This window comes from Rhea pennata, chromosome 1, assembly GCF_028389875.1.
Source record: "Rhea pennata isolate bPtePen1 chromosome 1, bPtePen1.pri, whole genome shotgun sequence".
Taxonomy (NCBI): Eukaryota; Metazoa; Chordata; class Aves; order Rheiformes; family Rheidae; genus Rhea; species Rhea pennata.
This window is the reverse complement of record NC_084663.1, coordinates 14,015,192-14,031,725: the sequence shown is the minus strand read 5'-3', so window position 1 is coordinate 14,031,725 and position 16,534 is coordinate 14,015,192. Positions and strand designations below refer to the sequence as shown.

General features: G+C 39.9%; 1 protein-coding gene across 1 annotated transcript in view; it reads left to right on the top strand.

The window, feature by feature from the left end:
• The window catches only part of RELN (reelin), a gene marked incomplete at its 5' end in the record, with an annotated part of 298,882 nt that overhangs the window by 163,295 nt on the left and 119,053 nt on the right, over positions 1 to 16,534 (top strand). The window contains 2 exons of the mRNA XM_062580854.1: positions 468 to 564; positions 2,998 to 3,238. Coding sequence (XP_062436838.1) covers positions 468 to 564; positions 2,998 to 3,238 — 338 coding nt within the window. The remainder of the gene's footprint in view (positions 1 to 467; positions 565 to 2,997; positions 3,239 to 16,534) is intronic.

Sequence of the window (16,534 nt, the reverse complement as noted above, 5' to 3'; positions counted from 1 at the left end):
AATTCTGTGTACGTCTTCCTATGACTCCCTGTATTTTTATTTCTGGAATTTTTCTTTTCTATATAGCAACATAATAAAACCAGTCTTTCGCTGTTTCCCTTTAAATAATGTCATGTGGTTTACTCTCTAATAAGGAGGTTTTGTTTAAACATTATATGGTGTTTTTTTTTTCCTGCAGTGGGGAGTGTTAAGTAATTTACTTGGCTTCCCTTGGGAATTTTGCAGAGATTACATAGCACTGCTGTGATTTATCATTTGTGCTTTATTTCTGACTCATAAAACATACATTATTTTGTATTTACTTTCAGCAACAGATCACAGGAAATTTCATCATCAATCAAAGAACTTCAAAATACGGAGAAGCGATGATGTTGACATAGCAATGTCCTCCAGTAACAACTTATTGGAGGATCATTTATGGCTTCATGTTTATTCTAATTTTATTTTAATTTTATTGCTTTTCACAGGATCAGGTTCATGTCGCTTTAGTTACTCAGATCCCAGCATCACAGTGTCCTACAGTAAGAACAGTTCTGCTGACTGGACCCAGCTGGAGAAGATCAGGTTTGTTACAGCTTTTTAAATGTTTTCATGCATTCTGACTCAGCAGGTGTTATTTAAAACTTGTGTTTAGAACTTTTTTTGAGTGTAAACTTCACAATTCCCACTTATTTAGACACTTTAAAAAATGGAGGTGAAAATACGGTCACTAGAACTAATTGCAAAGCTGCCACTGGTTTTGGTAAATCAGAATCTAATCCATTGATTATGTGGGTGGTAAGAAAGGAAATGACTTTAGAATTAAACTGCAACTCTGATAATGCATAGGTTCAGGTCTTGTTCCATATTGTATTGCAAGCTGCTTATGTGATGCTGGGCAAATCAGTTTATATTCCTAGTCCTCATCAAGAGCTTGTTCCAAAACTCATTGAAACCAGTGGATAACAGTGAACTTCAGATCAAACATTTAATGAACTTTTAACTGTTAAAGTATTTTTAAAATCAAAAGTTAGTGAACAGAGTGAAATCTTTAAGAATAAAATTTAAGTCAAAGTAAAGCACTTTATCATATTCATAGACACTCTTTTTTCATTCTATTGCCCCACCAAACTCCAGGAAATATAGATTCATTGTGCTCCCTTCGTGACTGCTCTATTTCAATCCAAAACTGTGACTACTTTTGCATTTTAACACTGCTTTCAATCTCAGCAAGAAAAATAACTTATAATGTTGCAGGTTACTCTTTTGATAGAATAAAATGTTCAATAAAAATATTTTACCATTTGATATGAACACTTGGCTCCTAACACTCTTATAATAATAAGATTATGGTAAGATATGTCTTGCTTTTTAAACAAGCAGGTTTACATGAAAGGACAAAGGATTATGAATGGAGATTTTAAAATCTTTTATTGCGATATGCACACCTTTAAAGAGAGAATCAGCTCTGGAAACAGATTCTTCTAAGAGCAGAGTAAACATTTTGTTAAATAATATGGAGAAAGTTATTTTGTGCATTGGCATATGTACAAAGTTATACAACTAGGCAAGAAAAATTGCAGTGTGTATTTAATGTCCACAGAGTGGTTCAGTCTGCCTTGTTGCATTGCCTTATTAATGTCTTTTCTACACAGGTAAATTACTTGAGCCTGTTTATGTCCATTGAGATGATTCGCAGAGTAAGGGACTACTAAATTTCTGACAAGTAGACAAAACTCTAGCTGCAAGCCTCTGGATTTCAGTGTCTCATCCTCCCACTCCTTGTGGGCCTGGTTATGATTTCACTGACAAAGGTAAAAATTAGGAAAAATGTCAGTTAAACAAACGGTGCTGATCGTTACCTCACAGAAAGAGCAACCAAGAGGAGCAAGAAGCCACGCCGCTGGCACTACCACAAAGCAGCTGTTCAAGCAGCCACATTGCTGCAAAATGATAGCCCAGACCATAGCATCAGTTCAGTCACTGCCATAGTTCTGCAAGCCAGGAAGCTCAGTTGTGATGGTGCAAACACAAGCCTTGGAAACCCAAAAGCTATAAAGTTAATGCATTTACAGCTCGATCCATGCTGCTTTAACGCTGACTGCTTCAGCTGTCGGTAGAAAACAGGTCAATAGAGCAACGTCATGCAAGGCAGAGAAGAAGATGAATTATGAAAGGACATTATTTTCTTACGTGGCTCTTACGAGTTACAGTATTTAGTTAAATGTGCTTCAGCTGCTTTCACTGTGTTAGAGGCAGCCATGGTGGATGGTGGAAGAACCTGGGTGAGTTAGCACAGGCCAACAGAACGGTCAGTGTGCAACGAAGGGAAGGTGTCTGTGTGGGATGGTTGGTGTGGGGTGGTGTGATTTCAGCTCTGGATCTGCAGCAAAGGGAGAGAGAGGGGAAGCTGGTGCTGGATGTGAACAGAGTCCTCAGGGAGAATGAGGACCACATCTCAAAGCAGCATTCCACTTGCGGGTGAATTTAACCTTTCATTGGAAGGGGAAGTTTGTCAGAGAAAATTCCCAGCTTTTCCCTCCTGCCATTCTGCTCCATCATCATCTGTGAGGCAGTGAAGTACCAGAAGTCAGGACTTTCTTTTGGTGAAAGCTCATGGAAAAATCAAATTTTGGAAGACCTTTTTTTTATCAAATGCTTCCTTAATACTCCCTTTTTTTGCCATATCTAGAAAACACATGACAGTGAGTCAAGTTCAGCATCAAGCATGGAAGTTGTCAGACTTTTTCTTCCTGCTCTCCAAATATCTGCATCCATCTGCACCTATTGCCTTAGCTGGCAAGTTCTCCATGGCATGGGTTGCTTCTGTTCTGGCTATCAACATTGCCTAGCACAGTGGGGCTATACTGCACAGTATATATTTTCCAATATCCACCAGAATACCTAGGGACATCAACTGCATAACTCCATCTCACTTGGTAAATGTGTTAAATGAGGGAAGAAAGTGTTCCTGGCAGGGTCTGAGACTTGATTTAATTCCATGCTGTTGTTTTTCAGCGCTCCTTCCAATGTCAGCACAATCATCCATATCTTGTACCTTCCTGAAGATGCTAAAGGAGAGAACGTCCATTTTCAATGGAAACAGGACTATGTTCTTGCTGGTGACGTCTACGAAGCCTGTTGGGCATTGGACAACATCCTGATCATAAATGCTGCTCATAGAAAGGTTGTGTTAGAAGATAATCTTGATCCTGTGGATACTGGCAACTGGCTTTTCTTTCCTGGGGCCACAGTTAAGGTTAGTTTGATTTTTCTATGTTTTATTGTTATTATCATTCTCTTATGTAGAAGATAGTAACACCTAGCCAAACTCTTAACAAAGAACTGTGTTTAGGCCACTCCATCTGTTTGTAGAATTGGACTCTTTCCGCTGTGTTTTTGACCTCTTCTCTGTCCCTCAGGTTCTCTAAAACAATGCAACTTTTCTGTCATTACGAAAATCAAATGACAGTTTATAACTATTGTTATGTCAAAGATCATATAGCAGAAATTGGGAAACTGTTTCCTTTTAGCAAAACAGTACAATACTCTTGAAATAAATTCCAGTATTTCCATTAGGTGTATTGAAATTTGTTTGCCTCAGTTTCATTTGGCTACTACTACCTTTTTCATCACAAACCATCACAAATATCTCTATCTTCCTACTTTTACTGACTGTGAATATCACATCTCCATTGCAGCATACATAAAAGTAATGGCTGCTCCTCTAAAAGCTTCCTTTCCAACAAAATCTTACTTTAATATATGAGCTCTATCAAGATCATAATACGTTGGGAAAAACTCTAAGGAGTCTTGCAAGATCTCTGGGCCCAAAGTTCCTTCAAATGCAAAGTTGTTCAACACCTAGAGATCAGGGAGTCTCCAGCTTGTTGTGTTTCCAAGCAGCTAGAACTTAAATAGCAGATCATTTTCTGTTTTCAGCCTATTTTTCATTCACAAAAAGGCAGTTTTGTTGACAGGGTTCATTTATGATGCTGATAATGTTTTTGGCAATTGCAGAGGAAACAGATGTTGAATCTTGAGGGTAGCGTGATTTTGGTTATGGCCTCAACTTTTTCCTACATGATCTGATCTGAGTGGCCTCAAATTAATCTTTTTAGAAATAAATACTCTTTGCAATCTGCTCATAGTACCCACGCACTGATTTGTTTTATTTCATTAAGACTGTTTAAGCTACAATGAGAAAATAGCTTCTTTTTCATTTATCTAGAGATATAGTGATTTTCTAATTCTAAAATCTAATTTATAGTGATTACAAAATCACTACTTGAGATTTTAGAATCAAATCATGCCCTGCTTGTTTAATGAAATAATTCTCTATGGGCATTTCGTGTTTACGGTGTCGTTAGTCTTATCTCTGCATCTTGAAATAAAATCCAGTTCACACATGTGGAAGCGTCAAAGTAAAGGAAGGACAAATGCGCCATGAGCCCGGCTGGCACTTCTGCGCTGACAAAGCCTGACAACCCCTGCTCCTGCTGAAACATGCACAAAACGGCATCTAAAATCCCCGCGGGTAAAGCTCGCTCTTTTGTCTGGCTAAACTCTGCCAGCTTAGGGTCCATACACAACTACGGTTTCTTGAGGGATGGGGGACCTGGGACACACAGGGAGACCACTGAGCACTTTACAGCAGAAGCCCCCTTCGGGCCCCAGCCCTGTGTCGAGGAGAGCGCGGACTCCCCAGCCTCCCCCCAAGGCTGGCCGCTGCTTCGGAGGTCAGTTAAACTGGCAGCAGCCCGCTCCCGGCCGACACTTGGTCACACCAGCCTGGCTTAGCCTGGGGTCTTCGCTGGGCTCTGTAGCTATTTGGACAATTTTAGCATCTCTGGATTCTCACCACTGCACTCCTGCACTCAGATTTCATTTTCAAGTTTTTTCCTCCTGTTTAACTCAAATTTTCAGGAGCAATTTTGCCAAATACGATTTCAACAGATTATTGATGTGAATTTCATGTTATGTCAAAACTAAAACCATAAATTGCATCAAAATTTGCAACGAATTCAATATAGAGGCAGTCATAGCTGTGTAACACCAAGAACAAATTTTTTACAAAGTTTTATGCTCTTCAGAGTTGGAACATTATTTAAAATTTAGCAAGAACTTTTTATACTTTGTTTAAACTCTTGAACATAGCTCTAATCTCAGTTCATTATAAACATATCATGTTTTATAAATACAAATCTGAGAATCTTTGTGCATTGCACTGACAATATTACACCACATTTTAAGTGTAACTCACCATTGCCAGAACCACATCAGGCACTTCTGTTTTAAGAGCATTTCATAGTAGTTTGGTAACTTGGCCAATATAAAGGCAGAATGAAGGCAGCAACTGGTCGCACGTCTACGCAGGAGTACCAATTTTGCTAAAGCTCTCAGGTTGAAACAATTAATAGAAACTGTGGGAAACTCTTAAAATAAGATTTCTGTAATGTAATCAAAGGCATTGACTTCCAAAATAATGCTGAAGAAACACTACTACAGGGATAGCTTACACTGAACCTAATTCTAGTTCTCTTTTCCTTGCAAGTCCTTTTGGTTCCCACATACCTAAACTTTGCAAAATAGTCCTGAAGTTTGTTCAGAAATTCTATATAGTAATTCTAATTTTTTACTTAGGCTTTTATTGCAGGATCAGCAAATTTCACTGCTGTGCTGTGTTACCTTTTATGACTGTCACCTACATTTTTTTTCAAAATAAGTTCCCCTACTCAGTCTTCCACTATGCTAAACTCCATTTCAAACTGATAGACCTTTCTCTGACATTCAAGCCTGTTTGTGCAATGTACAATTCACACAAAGTATCAATTCACATCCTCCTGTCCTCTGTCAATAAGTGTTTTAGGTAAGCTGGCCTTCTTTCTTGAAACCTGTATTAACTTCTTTACAGACTTTCTTCAATGTTTTTCCTTACTAGCTTCCTTGACAATGTCAACAAACAGTCACATTTCTGGATGTTATTTGTTGTTTAACTCAGTCTTGATTGGTTTGCATGAAACTGTGGGGCATCAATTCCTTTCCAGAGTTATGCTATAAAGATAGGTAATTGCACTGGACTAAGAGAGTGAAATATTAAGAAAAACACACAAAAAAAACCAGAAAGACTTTTTAAAAATGTCTCTTTTTTACTGAGGTTATTTTTTGTAACGATCCTTTCTATTTCACCACCTTTCACTATGTGGAATGACTGATACTTGCATATTTCCCAGGTGGAAGTGCACTTGCAGTCTGAGATATAAATACTTGTGCTGAAGGAAGAGGAAATAGTATGTATTTATTTCTGATTGAAAAGGAGTAGAAATCCCCCTGTGTGTTTTTTATTCTTACTTCTGGACTACACCAGCAGCTGTTGTTCAAATGGTGGAACTTTCTCAAGGGAGGCTCCATACCTAGGGCAGCAACGGAGCAACCGAGGGTGCGAACATGAGCAGTAGACTTTTACCTTGCACACCTTCATCTACTGTCACTACCTTGCACACCTTCATCTGCTGCCGCACTACTTGGCTTGTTTTTGACCTGTGCTGTCTCCCAGCCGTTATGTTCAAGGCATGCACAGTTATGGGCCTGCTTGCAGTGGGCAAGTAGGGTTGACACCACTCTTTTGGTGAGATGGAGTTTGCCCAGGTGGATACCCAGGTGGACTCTGCTGTGTCATTTGCTGTCAAGGCCAATGTTACTCATTCTGGTCTATCTCATCAGTGTTACAAGTTTAGCAGATGGTACAGTGGTGCCCCTCTCACCCTTTCCCTAGCAATGACAAACATTTTAAGGGAATTCTCACTGAAAAACATTTTGTTGCCTTAGTTGTTGTTGTGTTAACTACTACTACTACTACTACTACTACTAACTATTGTGTTAGTAGATGTCGACATTACGGTATGGTTTGTTAGCTGTTTAAAATACATGTTGCTGTTGCTTATGCCCTTAGATCTGATTCTTCTAGTTCCTTTTCTGTTAGTTCTAGAGGTAGTGGCTTTAAGAATTATTTATTATATCTGGTGCTTTTCCTAACTTTCAATGGTCACATTGGGTCCTCATATTGTTGCAAAGAAAGCTACAGTCCTTATTTCTTGTCTTTATTGTTTTATATCTATATTTTTCTGTAGAAAGCTTACTGTGGTAGTACTTGAGGTTGGCTAAAATAAATAGCAAACTTAAAAATTTCAACAGTCCTGCTGGCAAGGCCACTCAGATTAATAAAGGATAAAGTAAAAAGGCAACTGAAACAAGGAAAAGTACTATCATGAAGTACTTAGATAGAGCCTGATTAGGTTCTGTGATGGATTCAGTCACCAGAGTTGACAGCATTAACGATAATTATGCATTGGTCTGTTCACTCCACTTTGATGGAATTGGATGGCATCTTCTTCAATAAGCGCTTGTGGGAGCTTGCCTGTGCACAGCTTGGGAAGCAGTTTCTCCTCCGTTACTGGTCTGCTTAAGCCTGGACCTGGAATTTGATTAGATTTCTTGCTGCACTCAGGAGCTGGTTGTTACTAGTTTGAAAGCACATGCCTGGCTGCAGACGCAGCTGGACCTGGCTACTGAGGTAGGAAACAAGCTGAGAGATAAGCCACTGAATTTGTGTGATTCAGTTCCAAAGAAGACAGTAAAAGACAAGAAAGATGCTGTTAGCAAGGCCAAACAATCCTTAGGAGATTAATTGGATCTACTGGAACATATTTATCTATGCTGGACTGTGTGGAAGGGTGTTGAACAGGATAAATTCCTGACTGTGTTTCAATATTTCCAGTGACAGCACCGAGTGTGAGCACAGCCTTGGAACCAAGAGTAGTTTTGATGTTGCACTGGTGATTGAGAATGCCGAAATGTATGAAGCAGGTCTATAGTCTGAGTGCTGTTAAACATTTTGGGGCCTCAAAACTCGGTAGCTAATTGGGGAAAAAGATGAAATCTTCCTTCAGTAATGCTTCTTGGATCTCTACTCCTAAAGAATAGAAGCGTGATCTCATCTTTCAGTGGGCACTTTGTATATCTTGATATTTTACCAGAAATTACTGTCTTTTGAGATCCAACATTTGCTAAATTTTCAAGTTTTTTTCTGATTGCTCCAGTCCAAGATTGGGTGCACAAGCTCAAAAGCAGCAACAGACATGAAGGGGAAGGGGACCAACCTCAGCAGTCTTGCTATTCAGGTCTCTGTAGTACTTTTGATTACATGAAAAGTAGATCGTAAGCCAACCCATCTGTCTCTGAAATTTTTCCACATTTGGGAAAAAGTGGTATATATCATCACAGACAATACGGTTGCGATGTATTTGGCTATGATGTGACACTTCTCAGTGACACTTCTCAGCTTTGAGAAGAGTCAAGTTATAGAACTGCTGTCTCACACAATAGTTGCAGCAGCTCTGCGCTTGGTGGATGAGGATAACAGTTTAGCTGCTCAGCTAAGCACTTACGTGACACAATAGCAAAAAAGAATCAGGAAAGAAACTGGTGAGAGAAGGTGTCATCAGCCCCTGGCGTTTCCTGAAATACTACCACTTCCCACCAAACACAGTGCTAAAGTACTTCCCGTTCTCTGTGGAGGCAAACAGAAATTGTATCAGTTTCTCATCCCTTTCACTCATTTGTGTATTCCCAGATTGGCAAAAACTGTATATAGACGTCTCAGAAATCATCGTGCTGTTGTACAAGGCGCCTCCAGACTACTGGCAGAGTTACGGTTCAGTTATCCAAATGACATGACTTACCTGCCAGACCTGGTCCTCTGGTGTGTCCCCTTGGTCAGCAGGACTCAGGGACCACACCAGCTGTCCATGCTGTTGAGGTGTGAGTGTGCAGTCTGGCACGGTTTGGCCTGGCCCAGCCAACACACTTGTGCATGCTTTGAGGGTCACCCAGGCCAGAGACAGGGCAGGAGGGACACAGTTGGACACCTGGGTACATGGTCGAGGAAGGGACATTCTGTGCTGACTGGAGAATGATACCTGAACACTTCTATTCACTAGTAAGCACATCACCAATTAATCCTGAAAAATCTTGCTTTTTCCATGTAAACATTACTTAAAGAAGACAACAGCCAACTATAAATACTGTGATCTTTAATGAGATTTCTGGGCTGATTTAATTCATACTAATCTGGAGTATCTACCTCAGCCAAATGTGAGAAATCCTTATGTATCTTCCATTTAGGAAATATTTAAGCACACCACGCTTTCATGGTGATAAATCTGTCCTTTACACACTGCTCAGTCAAAACATTTTTCTAATGAACTGGTCCAGCTCATATATTGGAAAAAATAATGATTCCGTTATGCGATCTCAACTGTTTGAAATGTCTCTTGAAGCCTATGGCTGACTGCTCACTGTCTTGGTGACCAGCATAATTGCTCACAAGGTTGCTGGTCAGGCAAGTGAGTGATGTGCACACATGAACAGTGGGGCAAGCCTCACTGTTTCAGAAACATAAAGTCATGCTCCATCCTCATTCTATGTCCAAAAAGTGTATTAAAATTCCATATTAGCCAAAATATGAATTACATGTATGAATACAAATATGAATTAAAACTACATTATTTAAATGGTCTGAGATCTGACCGTACTGTACCTGAAAGACAAAAGCATTTCATAGTTCCCCTAACCTCTTTGGTTTGTGTCTGGACAATTATAAACATCAGACTGCTTGCTACAATTTTTGTTTCTGTTAAATAATGTGTAGATTTTAGATCACACTCCATTAGCGCAATGACTGTAGTATGCTTTGATATTAAGATCTGCAGAACTAGTATATAGACTAGACACTTTCAGAACTATATATGCAAACACAGTCTCAGCAAATTGATGTGCAATGCTCGGTTTGATTAGCTCTTTTGGCCTTCCTCTCTCTGGCTTTCCATCGTTGAGATATTGCTTGTTGGTCTAGCTCATGAGTGGGGATATATGTACAGTGTTTCTGAGATAGTGTTTATTACTTGTCAAATTAATTCTTTGGGAGAGATTCTGGACATTCCTACTCTCCACCCACCCTCTCCTCTTCCTTTGAGTCAAAATGCAATCCTGACTTGACAAGGATAGTAAAAGGAGCTTGCATGGCAGAGGAAGCCATATCTTCACTGTCTTCTTCTGGAAATTCTGTACAGGAGGGGAAAAAATTATGTGTACATTTTATAGCAAATATTGCCAGAAAGGTCCTCCAAAGCTGCATCACTTTGACACATGTGGTCTAGTAAATGTTGCTAAGTCCATTTCAAGAAAATTTTGTTGCAAATAGCCGATCACCACTAGGCAGCCACTGGTAATCAGTGTTATTAAAATTAACATGATACCAAAGTCATAGCCCCGCCGAAACTGAGAACAATGTCCTGATGAAATAAGTCTCTGTTGTAAAAGATGTGAGGAGCATTATAAACTCACTAATTTTTAAAAGTGGATTTCAAGTCTGTTCTGAGATAGTCTCCAAGTCAGCATGCTCCCTGTTTTGTTAGCTTTGGAATAGCTGTGTTACGTGCCTTTCAGTACATTAGTACCATGAGGCTGTACCTACTGATGGTGGTTAAATAGCAGGTCACCACTTTTGAATTCATTTTAATTTCCCCAAATTGCATGCCACCTTCGCAGAAGAGATAACTAGATAAGAGTAGGGGAATTGAACACTCCCACTCAGAAAAATATATTGAAAATGCGTTCGTCAAACTCCATGACCTTTCAACACATCCTGAGAACATTAGAGCCATGCACATCCTCGATCTATGAGTCCTTCCTGAACATGTGTTGTTGTGTATCCCTGAGCAGAGAAGACACGCACATGAGTTAGGAGACTGGCAAAAAGAAAGGCTGAGTAAGTTGTTTCACAACTCCAGTTCCAGAGCAGGTTTCCAAATCTTCTGTGAATGCTCTGTTAATTAATAGGAATGGCATCGGATATTCTTCTATCAAAAATAACATCCTGATATCCCATAAATATTTTTATCAATTTGAATGGCTTATGCTGAAATGAACAACATAGTTTTTCCGTTTTTCCGTTTTGGAGTATTATATTCATGTTAAAAAAAGGGCTGAGGTACCAGTTTTCTGCATCAGATAGAATATACTTGTTTGCAGAAGGAAGGCTGATGCTTTAGCTATGCCAGAGTGAAAATGGCAGACTGAAATTGCTACGACCCTTCATTGGACAAAGTTACGCAGATATAGATGCTTCTGACAACGATCTTGTCTTTGTTTGAGTGAGATGTATCAAGGTAGTTTTAGTAGTGGTCTATGAGCCAACCAGCCTTTCAGCCACCTGATTTGACTTGCAGGAGCTGCTGTCCACTACATCCACCTGGGAAGAGGCAAGCAGGACACCAGGCTTCCTACTGCACCCAGTTGTGGAGCCATTTCTGCCTCTCTGTGGGTGAAGGAGGAGTGTGAGAGGAGAGATGAAGAAAGGGGAGCGGGAGGGGGCACAAAACCTGTCGACAGGCTCCCTTTAGTGATAATATTGGACTTCTCTGAGCTGTGCCCATAAAGGAGACATTGAATTGCTCTTGTTTGGATTGTTTTGTTGTTGCTAAGACTCACACTTTTAATTAAAATATTAATAGTTAAATACAATGCCTAAGGGCTCATTGGCTCCCTGACTGTGGTGCTTTGAGTTGTTCTTAGAGCTGAGAATAGCTATACTGCAGCGATGCTTTAGCCTGACCCTTTCTCCATGCCAGTTTCCCGTGGCTCAGAAGTGTGGTGACGGGTGGCAAGGAGCCAAGGTTATCTCTGTGCTAGTGTAAAAACACCCAGGGTGTTCTTACAGCTGACTTCCCTGGCTTATGGTAAAGGATTTGGACTTCGTAGGTGACTGAGAGATGCACATTAAGAAAAAAAAAGCAATATGAATTGGCTCATGAGATGAGTAGGAAATTCTACTTTGGTTGACTCTTTTCTATCTGTAGTTTTAAGGAGATGTTAATATCCTGTCATTATTTTCAGAAGAGCAGGTGAGATGATTGGAATCATCCTCAGTACAGAACAGCAGAAACATCAATAGTCCCTGAAATTTCAGTGCGTGCCAGTTGACTGACTCGTGAAGATAATTAGTCATAGCCAGAATTTTTGATGTAGCGGTACTGTTATACAAGCATCAGGAAATGTCCCAGGGCCTCATAAACAAGAAAAGTGTTTTGAACCCCTGCCTTTGAATGACAACGTATAATCAGGAATGATGAGTGCAAACACACTTTATAAACCACTTCTTACTTCATTATAGGCAAGTTTCATCCCATTGTTTTGAAAAGGGAAGGTGCACTACAACTCTCTCTGCACCTGGCCTGCAGTTTCAGTAACCTACATTAAATGGTCTAAATAAATACGATGTGGGAAAGATGAAAATTCTTTTTTTATTATGGGAAACTAGTCTAATCACACTGTGATTTTGAAGAAGGGATGCAGACCAGAAATCTTAATGGCCAAATCCACAGAATTTAATATTTAGAATCCCTTCTAAATTATGTCAATCGTACTGTTCCTAGCTAAGGAATTATATGCAAATTACAACTTTATCAATACCATATCTATTACTCTACCTGTTAACATGTCAAAATCTGAAAATTTCAGAAAACTACATAACTCACTCCCAGAAAGACACAATGTCTAATTTATGGCTCCATTGACAATGCTGCTTTAATTAATTTTCTTCATTGTAGTTCTTTTTCCTCTGCTTCTCATATCTCATCTGTTTGCATTGCCTAGATTTTAATTAAAAAAACCTCTCCTCTCTAAGGAGCAATCTGAAGTGGCAAAAATAATCACTTAAAATATTACACTCATTAAAAAACTGGCTGCGGTCAAAGCCATGCATTTTCAATTTGCCGACAAATGATATTTTAGTTTCCTTTTAAAGTGCACTTTGTTTTTGAATAGCATACGCCAGCCAGTCTGGCTATCAGAGATGTTCCTCCAGCTGGGTGGGCTGCGTGACAACTCCTTAATGGAGGAAATTGATGGTGCTCTGCTCATGGAGAGGTGAAGGCATACTGGGCACATTTCTTTCCATCTGCCACTAGCCCTTTGCAAGCTGGCACTGCCCAAATGCCCAGCACACTCATTCCAATGCAAGAAATGTCACCAAAAAATAAATTTTGGGGCTACCACTGTCTGAAAGAATCATCAGGGCCATCAGGCCCAGGAGACATAATATGAAGAGGTGCATCACTATTCATCTCTGATAGAAACCTAATTAAATAGTGGTAAAGATGACTCCGAATACTTTAAAGACACAGAGGTGAACAGCATTTACACGAGAGTGCAAGGATCAGCCTTGGGAAGATGATATTCAGTACTTCAGCCAAAAATCTGTTCCACTGAGGAATTTGACACTGATGTTTCCTGTTGATGCTTTTCTGAATGGCACAGTTGTATCATTTAGTTGTGCTCTGGTCTGCTCTCCAAGTGAAGAAATTCCACTTTGTAAAGCCAAGTGGTATTTGTTGATTCACAAGCTTGACTTAAACAACTAGGACAGAAGCCTGTTTTGATGAACTTCAGCGCTTCTATTGCTGTTGCCAATCTTTGTCTTTGAGTTTTTAAAAATCTTTAGGGCAGGGACTGTAGCTCCTACTGTGGCACTGGCTGTTGGTTGGCTGTTGACTGAGGTCTAGTTGTAGATGCTTGAACTATTTAATGTGGCAGGGTGAACTGGAGATCCCAGAGATCCCTCCCAGCCATGAAGCATAGCAAATATCTTCTGTATCTTGCATGGTGTGGTCCTGCAAAATCAATAAAAATATGGAGATTTTTCAGCTATGTTTATATGATGTAGGATCTCAGATCTCACTTAAAAATAGGGCCCCTAAGCCATCTAAGAGCTATTGAAAAATAGCATCATTATTATCTATTTACATAAGCATAGACTTCGTCAATAGTAAATCCAGTTTCTCTACTTTTGCTAACAGAAACCCAATAGTTTTGAGCAATCCTAATTGAAACCTTTCTGAATTTCAGATGATCAAAGCTTTTCCTAAAACAACCTACCAAAAGAAGGTGAAAACTGTTTGTAGAAGATGTAAATTGTAAGGAGAATAGAGTAGGACAGAAAGGGTGAGTCCAACACAGTTAATTCTGAAATCATACAGTACTCCCTCCGATGGTACATATCTTCAAATTGTTAGCTACTGCTCTCATACTGTACAACAGAAGGTTCACCCAAATTAATCACACTTGCCTTCTCATAAAGACATACTGGCTAAGAGCTGTGCTCATAGACTAGAAATACACATAGATAATTTGTTTGATTTTAGAGGAATGCCTTGTGCATTGACAATCTGGAATAATATTTGCTAGACAGACTGATGGTGGAATCCACTCTGAAAGCAAAATGTTTTGTTTGTTCAAGATTTGGCTGTTCCATGCTGCTTTGCCATGTGATACAACATGGTACAGCATAATAAAACTGCTGCAGTCCAAGAGGCTGGTTTAATAGATCCATTTACCTGTAGCAAAACAATTCACAACTCAAATCCATGTTGAACTAGGACATACCAGCAATTTCAGCCTGATTTTTCTTTTTAGTCATAGTAGTACTGCTGCAGAATCAAGGAGCCCTGACCAAGGAATATACCTGTGTTGCTCTTCAGGCACAAAACAAAAAGATATTCTGTGTTCCAGTAAATTAGAATCCATTAATAAAACAAGAAACAAGGTTTGGTACTAGAGAGATGTGAGAGTGAAAAGAAACAGGGCAAGGAAGAGGCCACAGTGCTCATCCTGATAAGCAGCAGATTCTTCAGTCTAGTCAGTGACAAGCTTTGTTAAGAAAATTGTTAAGGAGGTGTTTAAAGGACGGTATCTTCTGGGGCATTTGCCAAATGTGATGGGCAGAATGGGCAAGGGCATGCAAGTTTGATCATCTCATCAGCAGACCTAGTAGCAAGCATCAACAGGCAGGAAAAGTAATCCACGTGATGGTGCATGTGCGAGATGGTGGAGGTAGATGATAATATGCCATACAGGGCCTTGAAAGTAGGGAGAGAAGCAGCGATATTATAACTATTCAGTAGACAAACTTTAAAAAACCCTAAAATTCACAGTGAAGATTAAATTGAAAGCAACTCCAAGCATGCTGAGATATGGGAATACATCCAACCAATTTTCATTTTGCCCTATTCATACTAAGCAATAGCTTAACAATTGCAGCTAGTGAATAATAGTATTGGTTGTGCCAGATTAAATTAACTGATGTGGGGTTTTTTTCCCCTCCCTTGGGATGACCACAGTCCCTGAACACAACTTGGCTTCTCTCCTTTTGGCGACAGGCAAGGGTTGTCTCTTTAGGAACACAACAGTCTATCTAGCGCAAGCTCCCGCTTTATTGCATAGTCCCACTCTACTGGAAACAACAGGAAGCAGCTACTGGTTTGAAGTGTCTGCTTCAAGTGTCTGCAAGTGTCGCTTTCTATTGTGTAGATAATTTGAGGGAAAACTTTGTTTAATGAAGGTTATTGGAGTTGTCAAAGGATTTATTCTCTAAATTAATATTACCTCGTGAAGTAGTTAACTTTCTGGTGCTGGAATTTGTGGAAGGACAAACTAAGTGTTTCACGTGCTTACAAAATTGAATCTGCTTTTGAAACTGCAGCTTCTGTGGTAACGAGGAGAAATATCCTACATGATGCTGCTTTTAGTCAAAGATTTTACCCAGCAGCCTAATTTGTTCTTATTTTATAAGTAGTTTGAGTGTAAATAAAAACAAAGCAGAGAACAAACTGAATCTTAAATTGATAAGTGATAACTATGTCTATATAAGAAATACCTGCAGTATTTACAGCTTAGGGAAAATTTAATCTACTTAGTTTCAAAAAACTTGTTCATTTCAGCTTTTTTATTGCTGACAAAAAACTGCAAAATTCAGTTCTTAAATACTGCCACTGCGAGTATAAAGCCTTTAATTTGGGAAAGAGGCAGCATAGTATGCAAATTATACTTTAGATTTACTTTCTAAAGGCTTGGATTCACATCCTGGGTTGAACCCAAGAGAAAATGAGTCTGATGGTTTCAATTCTTTCCCTAATCTGTTCAAGCCCTATTACAAAACCACAAAATAATTCAACAGAGTCAGCAGTTTTCTGGGTGCTGAGGAGGGCTGATGACATAGCCGGGGTGATGCGGGCCAGGGACGGCCTCGAAGAGCCTTCTTCGCCCCTGGAAGATCTGACTCCGAGCTCTGTGTCGCTCTTCACCACTCTGCAGCATGTGGGATGGAAAAGCGAAGTGAGGGTAGCCACAGATGGTGATGGCTTGAAAAATAGGAGAAAAGGGGACACGGGGAGCTAAGTCTCAACCAGGGGGAGCTGGTCATCCCAGCGAGAGCCGGAGGCCGGGCGGGGAGGCTGATGCTGTGAGCAGAGGAGCTCTCACCCTTCGCTGAGCTCCACCGATCCCTGACCACTGCTCCTGCGAGCGCTTTCGTCAGGTCCCAAATCATGGCACCTGGGCAAAAAGGGACAAGGATATGATGGCCCTTCCTCAGAACTCCATAAAAAGCCGTATCTGTGTTTTGAGCATGTCTCTCACTCTTTCTAAAGATAACGGAGTG